The 15,371-nt window shown below is 40.1% G+C and overlaps 1 protein-coding gene across 1 annotated transcript in view; it reads right to left on the reverse strand.

Moving 5' to 3' along the window:
- Nucleotides 1–15,371, reverse strand: part of LOC139720958 (DNA polymerase epsilon catalytic subunit A-like) — a 68,402-nt gene that overhangs the window by 12,233 nt on the left and 40,798 nt on the right. The window contains exons 37-45 of the mRNA XM_071632287.1: nucleotides 12,937–13,112; nucleotides 12,107–12,221; nucleotides 11,223–11,377; nucleotides 10,447–10,536; nucleotides 8,887–9,175; nucleotides 8,079–8,198; nucleotides 7,028–7,096; nucleotides 6,053–6,264; nucleotides 4,420–4,558 (exon numbers count right to left, since the gene is read on the reverse strand). Of these exons, the coding sequence (XP_071488388.1) occupies nucleotides 4,420–4,558; nucleotides 6,053–6,264; nucleotides 7,028–7,096; nucleotides 8,079–8,198; nucleotides 8,887–9,175; nucleotides 10,447–10,536; nucleotides 11,223–11,377; nucleotides 12,107–12,221; nucleotides 12,937–13,112 (1,365 nt within the window). The remainder of the gene's footprint in view (nucleotides 1–4,419; nucleotides 4,559–6,052; nucleotides 6,265–7,027; nucleotides 7,097–8,078; nucleotides 8,199–8,886; nucleotides 9,176–10,446; nucleotides 10,537–11,222; nucleotides 11,378–12,106; nucleotides 12,222–12,936; nucleotides 13,113–15,371) is intronic.

The following is a 15,371-nucleotide window of genomic DNA, read 5'->3' on the forward strand; positions in this document are numbered from 1 at the left end:
ACTTGGGTGTTCAAGCTGCGCGGCCGTAATCTGGCAGAACTGCGTATCTCCTTTAACACATTACGCCAGAAACCGGGTTTAAAGATTCAATGTTACACCTTTCTAAACTGGGATACGATGAGTTGCATTTTTCCTCTTTTCTTGGTCATAATTGGTCTTAAGAATTTATTTCCAGCAAAAAATTGACAATTTGACGTTTTTAAGTAGTACTAATTACCAATTTAAAAAACTTATGCAATTCTGCCAGATTAATCGTCGTCAAATTTTTACGATCGTAATCTGGCAGAACTGCGTATCTCTGGTCACGTGCCCAGGATGATCAGCCAGAACTGCGTAAGTCTTTGGCCATGCGGGGGGTTTTTCGGGCAGAATTGCGTATCTCTAGGAGCTACGCAGTTCTGCCTGATAAGCACATGTTTCATCAGGCAGAACTACATATCTCTTTTCGTTGTCATATCTCTAGGAGATACGCAGTTCTGGCTGATAAACACATGGTTTATCATCCAGAACTACGTAGTTTGGTCTATTTTCTGCGGGTTGTCTATCGGATTTTACCATCCATCCCCCTTACTATTCAGCGGATGCAGTGTCAAAACAATGAATATTTTAGATCGAGTACAATTTTTTGAAATATTTGTATTGTATAAAGTCATATCATTATTGATTCACAATCACATTCAATTTCATTTTATCCATTCATTTGTATGTGGAAAATAACTTGCTTTCCCCAAATGTTGTCAGTCTGCGTTCATGTTTCAGTATTATTTAGCGGCACAAGAAGTACCGCTACATCAAAAGCCTGGCTGCTGCTTGGGTTATTGTCGATCTCATGAAGCATTGCATTGGATTAAGAATAATATTAGACTAGATGTTAAGCTATATTGTTCATCAAGACTACAGGTACTACATTGTAGACCGTCTAGACCGTAGTCTATTCAGGCCTAACGATACACTAGACATCTAGAGACTAGTGGAGCGGTACGTAGGGATTTCCATACGACAGGCCTACTGATCTCATCATTCCTACTCTATGCCCAAAGTAAGTATAGAGTATGCCTAGACCCTTTTGGCTGAAGGCCTAAACTCTGTTTAAACTAAAGAATACTAGGAGCTAGGCCTGACTAAAAGTTTATTTACAGCTTCATTAGAAATAAACTAGATATATCGCTACGGCTACTGATATGCCTCCGCCATAATGCATGGTTCTCCTAATAGGTCTATAGTACAATGTCTTGACAATGTGTGATGACAGTTTCACACAATTGGCAAAATATTAAAATGACAGGTTTGACACAAATGTGCTGAATGTTCACTTTCCTAGAACTAGGTTCAATTGGATGAATGATTAAAATGTCAGAGTGCAGGTATTTGGGGAACTGATGATTTTTACTTGACTTTTGACCCTTTTATAAGTTTATGCATTGAGTAATTTTCAAGGTATTGAGAAAAAGTATAATTTCAGTATCAAATGGGAAAATAGCATTATCTAAACCTGGCCTTTGACCTTTGACCTCACAGTTCCAAAGAGAATCACTGTTAGGTTGAACATGCATAAATATGTAAGTTTCATGATGATACCTTGAGTTACTTTCGAGATATGGAGGAAAAAGTGCAATTTAGCACTTTCACTTGACCTTTTACCGTTTGACCTTTGACCTTTTGGCAAGAAACTTCCCCAAAAATATATATAGGGTAATACATGCCATACATCAAGTTAAAAAAAAAAAACCTTCAGGCATATTGCATTTTAAGGAAAGTAGTGATATTTTGAGGAGTTGACCTTGACCTTTGACCCCCTGAACTTTGACCCATGACCCCCAACTTCCCTAGATAATCACTGCCCATCGGTACAAGCATATATACTTGAAGATACCTTGAACCATTTGCGAGATATGGAGAAAAACATGAAATTTCAAAATTTTTTTCAAAAAATAACCTGTGACCTTTGACCTTTGACCCTGTGACCCTAAAATCCACACAAAGTATTATCCCCCAAGGATATACCCTCATACCAAGTTTGATGTAAAACCACCACACGGTTCTTGAGATATCGACAAAAACAAAACGGGACGGACGGACGTACGGACGGACGTACGGACGGACGTACGGACGGACGTACGGACGGACGTACGGACGGACGTACGGACGTACGGACGGACGGACGGACGGACGGACGACCCGAAAACATAATGCCTCTGGCCACTTCGTTGCGGAGGCATAAAAAAAAATAGACTGTAGGTCTCGTTTGTGTCGACTCCTAGTCCTACTGTAGGCCTACTACAGAACTACCATTTAATAGGGTAGTAGTGTTCTAACCGTTACTCTCTACGCAAGCCCAAAACGTACTAGAACTCTCGAACTCCTTCTACTCGATTGTCAGACTAGGTCTTTGTAACATCCAGACGTCTATTTTGGGGCGTCATTAACAGACTAGTAATATCAATGAAAATTAGTTTCTAGTCTAGACTCTAGATCTAGACTCTATCCAGGTAGGGGCTAAATCTAGAGCTAGACTGTTTATTGGGGATCTAGGCCTATTAACGGTTAGTACTAATGTTACTAATGTTATAGTAGATCTAAGAATAACGTAAGGCCTAATCTGCCTATCTAATGACTAACAGTAAAGTCTATAGCCTATAATGTCTAGTAATACTAGTAGTATTATAGATCACAGATCTAGATCTAAGTTTCAGATCTATTTCTAGGGCTAAATGGTTATAATTTAGCTTTTAACTTGTAGATTCTAGATTCTTCATATTACAGACTTAAAGAATGTCTATGCCGAATCAAATCTAGAAAAATAGAAAACTGAGTAAAGACAGAATAACCGGCGATTCAGCCTAAGTTAAGTAACGGTAGGCCCCAGTAGTCTAAAAGGCCCCTACTGCACAACTCTACTGGGAGTACCGGTACGGTACCGATATTAAAGAGTAAACTTGTAAAAGTGTTAGTATTGGTCAATTTCTGACGTCTGTAGGATTGGATCAAAAATGCCATCGTTATGGACAGTATCCTAGATATTCATTAAACTTCTCAAGATCAATCCCATAGATCCAAGCCAACTAACCGCTTATTACAATGAAAAACAAAATAAGAAGCTATGGATTACAGATATTGTTTTTCGCGTGACCTACGCTATCACACAGTACATTGATTTCACATACACTAACAATGGACAAGTGTTGCAGTACTAAGTAGGCCTAAAGTTGACTGGAGCGTGATGTCAGACAAGATGCAAACTATAATGTTTGTTAGATCTAGAAATGTTCTAGGCTTAAAAAACACTAGATTGTAGCAAAACTTAATAGTAAGGCATACCGCATATCGACCTGTTTTGAAGCCTGCCAGTCTATGAAGGGAAAGAAAGAGGCAATTTCCCCCAAGAGTAACGAGGGTTATTGCTTTTGGATCCATTGCTTTAGCGTGACTGTCGTCGTGTACAATACTCCGTAGCCGCATACAATACGACGTGTCTAGCTAGCTAGGCACTGCTAGCTTGAACGCGCAGCGCGTTTGTCACTACCAAGGCCGCGCACGCGCGTGTTAAGATGTCCGTGCGGGATGCAGGAACACCTTGGTCCAAGCGTTGCCGTAAGTCGACTTACGCAGTTCTGCCAGATTAACATCGGAAAATTCATTTCGTATCTCGACTTACGCAGTTCTGCCAGATTAATCGCCCTCTCTCCTCAGGAATTTTGCCAAAATTACTTTCTAAAAATAACTTTCTGTACCGAATCACAACTTATTTTTTGGCCCACTTGAAAGAGCATGAGAAAAAAACACAAAACACTCAAAACCTGAAAATCGACCAAAATCGACTTAGGGAGTTCTGCCAGATTACGGCCGTGCGCGTATTTGAGGTTCGCATACGCGCTTTAAATTGGGTGCTCTGCTTGGGAGAGGCGCCAAGCAGCTGGAAGCCGATGACTTAAACAATAAACGATAGCAATACTGAGAAATTGGGCGATTTTTAGCATGCATGTTTTTGTGGAAATCAGCTGCTTGGCGGAGGTCTGCCCTCTCCGAGTGCTTTTCTACAATTTGTAGTTAACATCTGTAATCACTTTAGAATCTCAGCTCCTAGAAATTTGCATGATAATGCTCCAGTTGCACAACTACAGGGATGCTTATTTATTTATTTTTTAATTTTTTTCTATAGCTCCATACAAATGCTGTGCATTATCATCATCACCACCAACACATCATCATCATTATTACCGCCTGCATCAGCACCACTTCCATCATCATCATCATCATCATCATCATCATCATCATCATCATCATCATCATCTTCATCATCATCATCATCAACATCACCATTATCACCATTACAAACTCCACCACCACAATCACCGTCATCGCCATTGTCATTTTCACCGTCATCATCATCATCACCACCATCATCATTCATGTTCTCACCTTGGTGATAGCTTTGACAAACTCAAGGGCTGGGTTGTTGAGGGGGAGGTGGGATCCGGGGAGCTGTGGAAATTCGGCCGACGCCTCCTGACGAGAGCGTCGGTTTCCAGACAACTTCATCTGAATCTTCTGTGTGATTCTGTGAAAGAAAAGCGGACAAAAATGATAACATAGGTTCAACTAAAAAATAGAGCTACGATTGCAAGTATTCTTGTGGCATTAGATTAAACCAGAAAAGTTTGGATTTTGCAACTGTTATAACCTAAACTTAGTATCACACCAAGTGTGATGAATCAGAAAGTACCTATTGTAGTCTCCTTTCTTTTCCTTCTGCTACAAGTTTTTCCTCTTGTTCGTTCTTCTTGTTCTTCCACTATTTAATCTTGTTCTTCTTTTTCTTGTTGTTCAATTTCTGTTATAATCTTTGTTCTAGTTACTTCTTTATTCTCTTACGCCTAATCCTGGTTTTATTTTTGTTTTTGTTTTTGCTCACAAAACCTATTGTTCTTAAGTTGCTTGTTCTTCTCCTTCTCATTAATATCTTGTATTTTTTTGCCTTCCCCTCCTTTGTCCTTTTCTTCATTTCCTTCTTTCATGTCAACCAGCCTCCATTGCCTCCATTGTGTAATGTGAGTTATATCAATTGGTCAACGTACAAATGTTGGAAGTACTGGTTGGTGATTTGATAAATGTCTGAACGTGACTTATGTAAAGATCTAAACCATTACATTGCGAGCAGTGACATCATGTGAGGTATAACTTGTCAGGTAATATACTACCAGAATTTGGCTGGCTGCCGACAGGGCTACAATGAAATGTTGCATATTTATGTAGACCATACAGTATAACAAATATTGCCTTTTGTCTATCATTAATACAACAGTTCTAAGACTTAGACAGTACCTTGCGAGTTATATTCCCCCCTCCCCCCGACAATATTTTCCCTCAGCGCTTCACACACTGGGAAAATATAATCTATTGGGGAATCAAAATCTCTTTGGGAGGTATATTTTCCCCTTAACGTAATATTTTTCTCGAGCACTTTGCATTTGGAGAAAATATAACTCCTGCCGGCATGTCAAGTGTTATATTGCACCTCTAAAGAGGCAATATACAGTATGTCCCCTAAAAAATTACAATCGGATTTTTGCATTGATAACACCCAATATGATTAAACCATCTAAATGCTACTTCAGGGTCTTAAAATATAACATCTTAGCTCTATTTTGCAGAAAACCCCATTCAGTTCGGTTAAGCGGTCACAGAGAAATGTGGATTGTTGTAAAGCATGTCAAGAGTCTGAAACTTCCAAGTCTAGCACTTGGATGCTCTTGAAACTGCATATTAAAATGTATAAACACATTAGACAGAACTTGGAGGGAAGGGATTCCTGACATGCTCTACAAAAATCCTCATTTCTCTTTGACCACGGAAGCAAATTGAATGGGGTTTTCTGTAAGATGTAGGTAATGAGTTATAGTTTCATACTCTGGAATTAAGTTTGGATTGATTCATTATTTTTAAAGTTATCGTTGCGGAGGGTACCGTTGCATTTTTTTTTTTTTTTGGGGGGGGGGAACATATGGTATGTTTATGAAGGTGACCAGGATTCTAATGTGACGTTAAAACTCACGCAAACATCCTCTGGGACAGCTCCTCCTCCACCAGCCCCTGGGAGTAGCTGACCAGACTGGGTGTGGTCGTCAGGTCCCCGTGCTGCTGCTGCTGCTGGGTGGGCTGGCTCTGGTTGCTGCGGCGACGGATGGGCGTGTCCCCGGGGTTCATCCTCTCCTGCTCCTCCTGGATGTGCTTGTGGATGGCCAGGATGTAGCCAGCAATGATCATCTGGATGCATAGAAAACACAGTAAATAAATATGATGCTCAACATACTCAATAAGTGAACTATCCTGCTATGACACAGAGATGCACTTGACAAATCAAGTAAATAACTAATCTTGAATGATCCTTTTTTTTTTCTGACTGTGCATAATCCCTGACCTATGGCAGTTGTAACCCGAGGGCAAAGCACTCATCTTTGCTGCCTAGTCCTTCGGAAGAGACTTCGAGCAGTTGGTCCTGTGGTTAATCGCTTACAAGCATCAAATACATCCTTAGCACCCATGCAAAAACAAAACATAATTGAGAAATACAGTCAAATCTGCATAGCAGCCACCTGTCTATAGTGGCCACCTGCCATATACAACCACTAAAATTCCTGTGAGAGAGAGAAAAAAGAAGCACTGTTCACGATATTCAGCAATATACTCATGAAAAGCTTGCTCAATGTATGCATGCTAGTGTGCAATGACGTGATCAATAACTGCAATGTTCAATGTACAAAAACAGGTGCATAGACTTTGTTCCTTACATATATACATGTACATGTACATTGTATATAACACACATAAAATATAGAGAATCTGTTTATAGCAGCCATCTGTCTATAATGGCCGCTGTTTTCATCTCCCTTGGTCGGCCGTTATCAAAAGGTTTCACTATTAACCTGTTCCATACTGAATTCTGAAATCCCCATAGACTTAGTACACAGGCCACCAGTTTCCCAGATGTTAAATGGGTTACAAACATGAAGCTAAAGTCTGAACTCACATTAAATGTTGTCTGGCAGGCCCCTGCTGTAGGAAGGTAGTGCATGATATTCCAGTTCATCTCCACTTCCTCCTAATTGGATACAACATGGAGAAAAGACAACACACATTAACATGAAACACACACATGACAGATAAGGAGACACTGCCTATGGGAAAATTTTGTATACTGTACAACGAGGAAAGTTCGTGTGCATTTTGATTTTGCGAATTTTGCGAGAGCAGACTTTCGCAAAATTAAAATGCAATCTAAAATCTTGCCTACACTATATGCATCAAGTGTTAGAGGCACCTCCTGAAAATTTCATGCTGCGAAATACTGTGTTTTACAGTAACCCTTATTTCATTACTTTCTTGCTTCATTCTAAGATAGGCAGGAATGCTGCAGTACTTTGTGCAGATATCTAGAAACTAATTGTCGATGAACACAGATTACCTAATCCCCCTGCAATTCTTAATTCCAACATCAAATTGGAAACAATATTATTTGCAGTCTAAACTGAAATGTCATTGAGATGTGCTCAATTTTATCCACTCGTGACCTAAATCTTATACCCCCATTCCACAGAAATTTTCTCTCATTGGTTACTCATCCGCTTTACTGCTTTACCGCTTCTGGCCACCCACCGAAGTGCAACAGATCACAGTCTGATGAATCTGACTTGTGCTGGTCAACTATCAGGTCAGTGTCAGACATGTCAGGCGGTGATCTGATGAGGCATATCATAGATCTGATGAATCCGACTTGTGCTGGTCAACTATCAGGTCAGTGTCAGACATGTCAGACGGTGATCCAATGAGGCAAATCATAGATCGAGCGCGACATGTCTGACACTCACCTGATAGGTGCCATTCGATACACTTCGGTGGGTGACAAGAAGCAACAAACTTTGCTTCCGATGAGTGACCGACGAGAAAAAATACTCTGTGGATTGGGGGTATTAGATGCAAGCAAAGTCTGATATTCTTTATTCTTACTGAAATTGATGAAACATGAAACTCATATCAAGTGAATATTGATATCAAGAAAACAAGAGGACTCCTTTTCTCACCTCTTCTCCATCATCTGGCTGATTGGGTGGAGTTGCCATGACAACATCTTCCTCTGACTCCTCCTCATTTTCTCCAGTGAGAGATGCGGGTATCCTGCCCTTCACTCCACCATGGTTGGCCTGGGGGAAGGATAAAGAGACAAAACAGGACCAGACTTTTAAACTCTGAACTCTGAACTACAAACTTTGACCCTTAGACTGTCTGAAGGATGAGGTGAGGAGGCAGGTCATGGGATTTTTTCTCGTAAAAATAATTGAGGAAAGAGGAAGATAAATGTGCTCGGCAATGGGAGTAAATTGGTCAAATCCATGCGGGGACCCATTTCCTGCAACTATCCACTTTTGCCCTACAGCCTAAAAGATTTTTTTTTTTTTTTTATACAAAGTTTGAGGGAAGTTAGAATTTTAAGGAAGAGATTACAATGTGCATTTTATAATGTAACACTTTGTAGTCATTCTAGGGTGAGACTACTTTGCATTAGAATAGTAAACTGCAATCTTACCACCTGCAGACACATTGCATACCAAAATCTCTGATCTTCCCAATTCAAAATGCCTCTTTCCTCAAACACGACATACTTTTCTTTGAAGCACCATATAAACCTTGCAAACCACTGCTCTATCTGAAGGCAACAAGTACATGTACATTTCACATCAATCCAAAACTCAGGACAGTTTATTCCTTGAAGTTCCCCCTACATAAGTGACGAGCAACAGTGTGCAAACCACAATCTACCTGGGACGGCACACCATACAAAAGAAGAAAAGAAGAGAGCCCATCTGAAATAGTCGACCCCATATCACTCACCGTGTCGAGCCACATGAGAAAGTGCCAGCACTGCTTGTAGGTGAGGTCGATGCCATGGAACAGATCGCTGGATTTGATGGTGTTGGTGACGTAGTCCACGTACGTCAGAGCGTCGACCACCCGCCGCTTCTTGGTGCACAGGACGATCTGGTTGTAGTTGGCGTGGACGATGACCGCCCCGAGCCGCTTGAACTCCGACATGAGTTGGAGGAAGAGCTTCTTCATCAGTCCGTTGAGGGAGCGCCGCAGGGCGGGATCGTAGAGCAGGGCAGATGGGGATCGGATCCATCTGAAGGGTGGCAAGGGTGGATAACATATTAAATCTTCTTCTGTCATATGATACATCACTAATGACAGGTCATGGCCTCATAGGTTCATGTCCAAGTCGCTGATCCAGTCCAGGACAGCATCACTCAGATTGGGAGATGGCAACCATCACGTAGTCCACTCTGTTCATTCTAAAGGCCACTGCTCACTATACATGTACAACTTTCGGTCACACAACTGACCGACATTGGATTTGAAATAAATCACAACAGCCTCAGAATAAACATGCTTGCTTATTTCAGATCCAAAGTCGGTCAGTTGCGCAACCGAAAGTCGTATAGCGTGAGGTGGCCTTAATGTAATCAACCTAATGCAATACAACTTTGTACAACAAACAAATTGGAGCATTTCATGATAATATACAGAGAACCACATACAAATAGATGCAGTGGACATCAACTAAAACATGTGCTTACATAAGCTCCAGTAGAGATTTGCTGCTGACAGTAGTTCCTTCGAGAGAATAATCTTCTACCTTATCCAATTGTGAAGAATTATTTGCTCCACTATTTCAGAACAGTGAAGTTGATAAAATGAGAATAACTTGCAGGAGACCACCAACATTGAAACAACTAACAATTACCTGGGCATGTACAAAGTATGCCTGGGACTTGGCAGTCAGGGATTTAAATGGCAGGATCTTGCTCTATGCACACATATGTTATGAGATGTGCAGCTTCTTGGTGAGAAATCACAATCATTTTGGAGCTTATTTTTAATAAGTTTATATGATCTACATAACATGTAATGCATAAGGCATCAATTGCATTTTTACACTCTATCCCCATTTTGCAAGTTTTGCAGTTTTGTATAAAACCTTAATTATTTCATTTTTCTTAAAGAATCACCATCTGCTTAGTAAATTATCTTATCTGTCTCATCCAACATCTGGCATTTGCTTTGGTGTTGACAATTCATTTACCCTTTATACTGTGCTTTGTTGGTCAATTGACAGGTCAGTTGCAATAGCTTTCTTTGCCGATTTCTTTGCCACATTTGTCTGCAAACTAACTGTCAATAAACAGAAATCCCCGTACCCCTATTGTGTCACCATGGCCTTACTGTTGGACCAAGGCTCATTGCTACATCCTGAGTTGGCTTGCTAGATTTACAATTAGGTGACGTTTGGTCGGATTATCAACTGCGGCTGATGAAAAAGCTTAACAAAGTTAAACTACAAAAGTGTACACTTTGTAATTGCCTGGGTGCATTCAATAGGGCTAATAACCTTACCTGTAGAAGTGCATGATCTGATAGTCTGCAAAGACGTTGCTGTACGTCGTCACATCTCTCAACCAGCCGTGTACCATGCTCTTCATTATCCTGTATTATATACCGACAAAACAACAAAATCGAGAGGGGGAATTAAACTTGCATAGTTGAGGAGTAGATTGCCTAGTTTCTCTTTTTAGCTCTCAGAATCTGAAAACTGCACAAAACGATAGAAAGTATGCGGCTATGGGATAAACTTGACATATTGTTCAGAGTAGGCTGCAAACATGCTAACCAAATTCACATGACAGCGGTTAGCATGACTGCTGTTTTAACTCTCAAATACACACGACGAGACCAATAAATAATGGCAGTTGTGGCCACAAACCAATATATGTAACAGCATGTAGATACATGCACCGTGCTAATTTACAATGAATACAGTCTCCTGCCTAAACATATTCTCTGCAATACATAAACCATATCGTATCTACAAAAAGGTAGGAGTTAATGTTAAACAAGGGAAATGAAGTTTAAACAGACAACCATGCTTTAGAAAATCATCCAAGACTTGAATCATTTTGACTGCAAAAGAAATTCAGTTCCTTACAGGAAAGCAACATTGCAGTAACATTCATACTTCAAATTTTCTTCCACTATTGATCAAGCATACAGTCTTCTCAGTTCCATGCATTAAACATCATGTTGGTGGAAAAGACAACACCTACAATATACATGTACTACAAACTGTACAATCAAGCAAAAACCAAAACTTGCAACTACAGGAGCTTTTCTACCTGAAGGCCACGGTGCAGAGGGCTGTCTCGTCGTAGCTGGCCAGGGATGCGGCTGCTCCTGGTTGCCCGGATACCATCTCCTCCAGGGATGTCTGCTGGATGGCATCAAAGGCGATACTACCAGCTCCTCCTTCCAGCTCACTCACATGGTGGGACTACAGAGGGAATACACAGGGAAAGGGATTAAAGTTGTCTGAGTACATTGACTGAATTGCTGTTGCCATAGTAACCACTTTTCATCAGCAGACAAGACATTCAAAGAGCAGATTATGCTTGTAAAAAAGACAGTTTCCATTATCTATGCATAGGCATTTCTTTCTCCATCGACAGCTTGCATCTAAGGGCATATGCATGTAAGTCTGTTATCACCTTACAGAAGTGCATATTGTGCATATGATGCTCTTTACACATACAGTTATGTAAGATAGTAACCTCTCAAAAGCCAATGGATTAAAAAATATCGACAAAATATGAAATTAATCAATCCACTGGATATATGGATGAGTAACTGTCTCAAAAAAAAAGGGAAAAGAAACATCAACAACAACAAGAAATTGATATCAATACATTCATGGTTGCATGGACAACACTTATCAAAATAGTTTGAAATCAATCCCTGTATTACTAATGATGGGAAGCTTGATTTCTGCTTATAGTTCATTACAGGGAGGTTCCAAAAATTAGTTAAATAGAAAGATACTCGTCAAGTACATTGTACATGCAACTCATCATACCAAAATACGTAATCCCCTTATCATGGATAATTTTGTGTTTCAGTGTAAATTTACAAAAAGTAATTTTCCTTCTCAGGGCGCCTGTGACAGAATCAAGGGAAGCTTGGGAGCTGTGCTGACGGAATAGATTCACTGGATTTGACCGCTCACCTGAAGGAGAGTATTGACCGCTAGACTGGCCATGTCCAGCTCCACACACACTGTCTGGTAGCACCCACTCTGGTTCAGCTCGACACCGCCAGACTCGTCAAACTCTGTAACAAGTCTGTGCAACAAGAGGGAAAGTTGAGAGAGAAAAAGGTGTGATGATGCACAGATAAGGTCTGATATTTTCAGGCTGATATGGTAATGAGGACAGATAAGATTTAAATTACAAAGTTTCTCTTCGCAAAAGTCAAATATACGAGGAATGCCTTGGGAATTAACAATCACAACTTCCACTATCTTTTTTTGTTTGTTTTAAGCACATCGCCATATGCAGCCACATGCTTTCACAATGATTAACCCAGACTTCATGTTACATTTGGTGGCTGCTCTAAAGCTTAACCCATTGAGGATGAGTCCTGTGTATACTCGGGCAAGTGTCTACGGGAAATGCGTGTTGTAACAAAATCAGCCCGTCCTCAACGTGCTAAATTGTCTTGACATTGATGTCTAATGTTTGTACTGATTCCTTTTTGATACTGCATTCACTTTTACATTCTTTGTCACACAATCCTGTTTAGAATCAAAACCCATGGATGCATTTTCAGCTCATTTTCCTTTATTCTGGCAAAAATTCACTTATTCTACAATTCAGCAGATGCTATCTAAAGTCAAATATTGCTGACATTTCACTGGTTTTACATGATTTCACAAAATGAAACATCAAATACAATCAAAATATTCTTGAAAAGATGACAGAAGTACGGAACTAAATGCATAAAAAATATGCTCCTGCTTTTCACCCTTGCAGTGTTAGTGTTACCAGACAGACGTACCTATTGTCATCAGCCTCCTTCCCGCCAAGATCTGGCCGGTTGGTTGGCGACGCCCACATCACGTGACCATGCTTGTTGAGGTGACGGGCGAAGAAAAGATCGGCACCAGCTATCCCAGCATCCTCTGGGAGGTTCCCCACTGGAATGTGGAAGTATCGGCTCTGCTCCAAGTAACTCTGTATTCAAGGAAAACAGATGGCAATGTGAAAAACAGAAGGCATTTTTTTTTTTTTTTTCACGAGGGTAAAATAGTCTGATGGACTTTATTGTCAATTTGTCAAAGAAGACACCACTAATATCTATACATCATTTTCATTCTTATTCTTGTTCGTCTTGTTCTTTTTTTATGCCTCCGCCACGAAGTGGTGCGGGAGGCATTATGTTTTCGGGTTGTCCGTCCGTCCGTCCGTCCGTCCGTCGTAGCGTCCTTCCGTCCGTCCGTCCTTCCGTCCGTCCGTAATGAATTTTGTGGACAAGGTAACTATCAAAACCTTTTGAGGTATCCTAATGAAATTTGGCATGTATGTGTATTAGGGGGTGAAGTTGTGCCTATCAACTTTTGGGTGCACATGCTCAAGGTCAAAGGTCAAAAGGTCAAAGTCAAATACATAAAACTTCACTATTTCCACCATACCTATGCAATGCCTGAAGATATTTTCTTGAAACTTAGTGTATACATGCATTACCCAATTGGGATTCTCTGGTGAAAGTTTGGGTCATGAGGTCAAAGGTCAAAGGTCAAAAGGTCAAGTAAAGATATTAGAACTTCACTTTTTTCTCCGTAACTTGGAAATTGTTCAAGGAATCTTCATATGGAACATAGTATACAGTTGAACCTCTATTATCCGGCCTCCCTTTATCTGGATCTCTCTATTATCCGGACGCAACTCTCGCCGTGATTTTTTTATCTTTTTTTAATAATTACGGGAGGAAAGGGGGATTCCCAACTCCTTGAGAACTCCTACACAAACACACATGAATTACATATACTTGATACATTTCTTAATAATTATTTAGGTAAATCATCCCAAGAATTTATAAAAGAAAATGATTTCATTCTTGCAAACACGAACCTCTATTTTGGGGTCTGTTACTGAGTGTAACAATGAAAAGGTTGCAGTATACACATTACTACATGTGGTACTACAATGGGCTACATCAGTACATGTGTATGTACATGTATATACAGTATGTACATGTATAAAGCATTGAGTCTCCCGTATCCGGCCAAATCCCTTATCCAGATGAGCCCCGGTCCCGACTTGTCCGGATACGAGAGGTTCAACTGTATATATGCATGTACTGACTGGCAGTGATTATCGATAGGATTTAGGGATCATGGGGTCAAAGGTCAGGGGTCAAAGGTGAAGGGCAACACTTCAAAATTTTACTATTTCCCTCATGTTTACGCAATGGCAGCAAGATTATTATTTTTCTACACTAGGTGTATGCATGTTTAACCTAATAGAGATTCTCTGGAAAGTTTTTTTTTTCTTTTGTTTTTGCCTCAAAGGTCAAAAGGTCTAAGATCAAGTGAAAGTGCTGAACTGATTTTTTCCTCCATATCTCGAAAGTGGCTCAAGTTATCTTGAAACGTATTACATATTTATGCATCTTCTGCCTTACAGTGATTATGTTATGAATTTTAGGGTCAAAGGCCAGATGAAAATGGTAACAATTTACTGTTCAATACAGAAATCGCACCTTTTCTCCATACATTGAAAATTACTCAATACATAAACATATGAATGGGTCAAAGTTAAGTTAAAGTCTGTAAATCCCAAATACATGCTGTCATATATAGGTCAAGGAAGGTGAGCATTCAACACATTTGTGACAAACTTGTCATTTTAACATTTTGCCAATTTTGTGAAAATGTACTCACACATTGTCCACGTGTACTATTTAGACCTATTAGGAGAATCATGCATTATGGCGGAGGCATAACAGTCGCCATAGCGACATTTCTAGTTTATTATTATTAGTAGTATCATTAGAATTTTTGATATTGATAAAATTATCATCCTCATCATCATCATCACCATCATCATCATCAACATCATCATCATCATCATCATCACCATCATCATCATCAACATCATCATCATCATCATCATCACCATCATAACCACCACCACCACCATCAATCATCATCATCACCACCAACACCACCACCACCATCATCATCATCATCATTACCATCATCATTACCATCATCACCATCATCACCATCATCACCATCATCACCATCATCACCATCATCATCATTATTATTACTGGTTCGCAGATTGGTTGCATGGTTGCATACCGGAGTGCTTGCATCATCATCATCATCATCATCATCATTATTATTATTTGTTCGCAGATTGGTTGCATGGTTGCATACTGGAGTGTTTCCTTTGCTGATTGACACAGATGTCAGGATACCAGTTGTC

Source organism: Diadema antillarum, unplaced genomic scaffold (assembly GCF_040938485.1).
Source record: "Diadema antillarum isolate AM-2024a unplaced genomic scaffold, OU_Dant_1.0 scf00000135, whole genome shotgun sequence".
In the NCBI taxonomy this organism is placed as follows: domain Eukaryota; kingdom Metazoa; phylum Echinodermata; class Echinoidea; order Diadematoida; family Diadematidae; genus Diadema; species Diadema antillarum.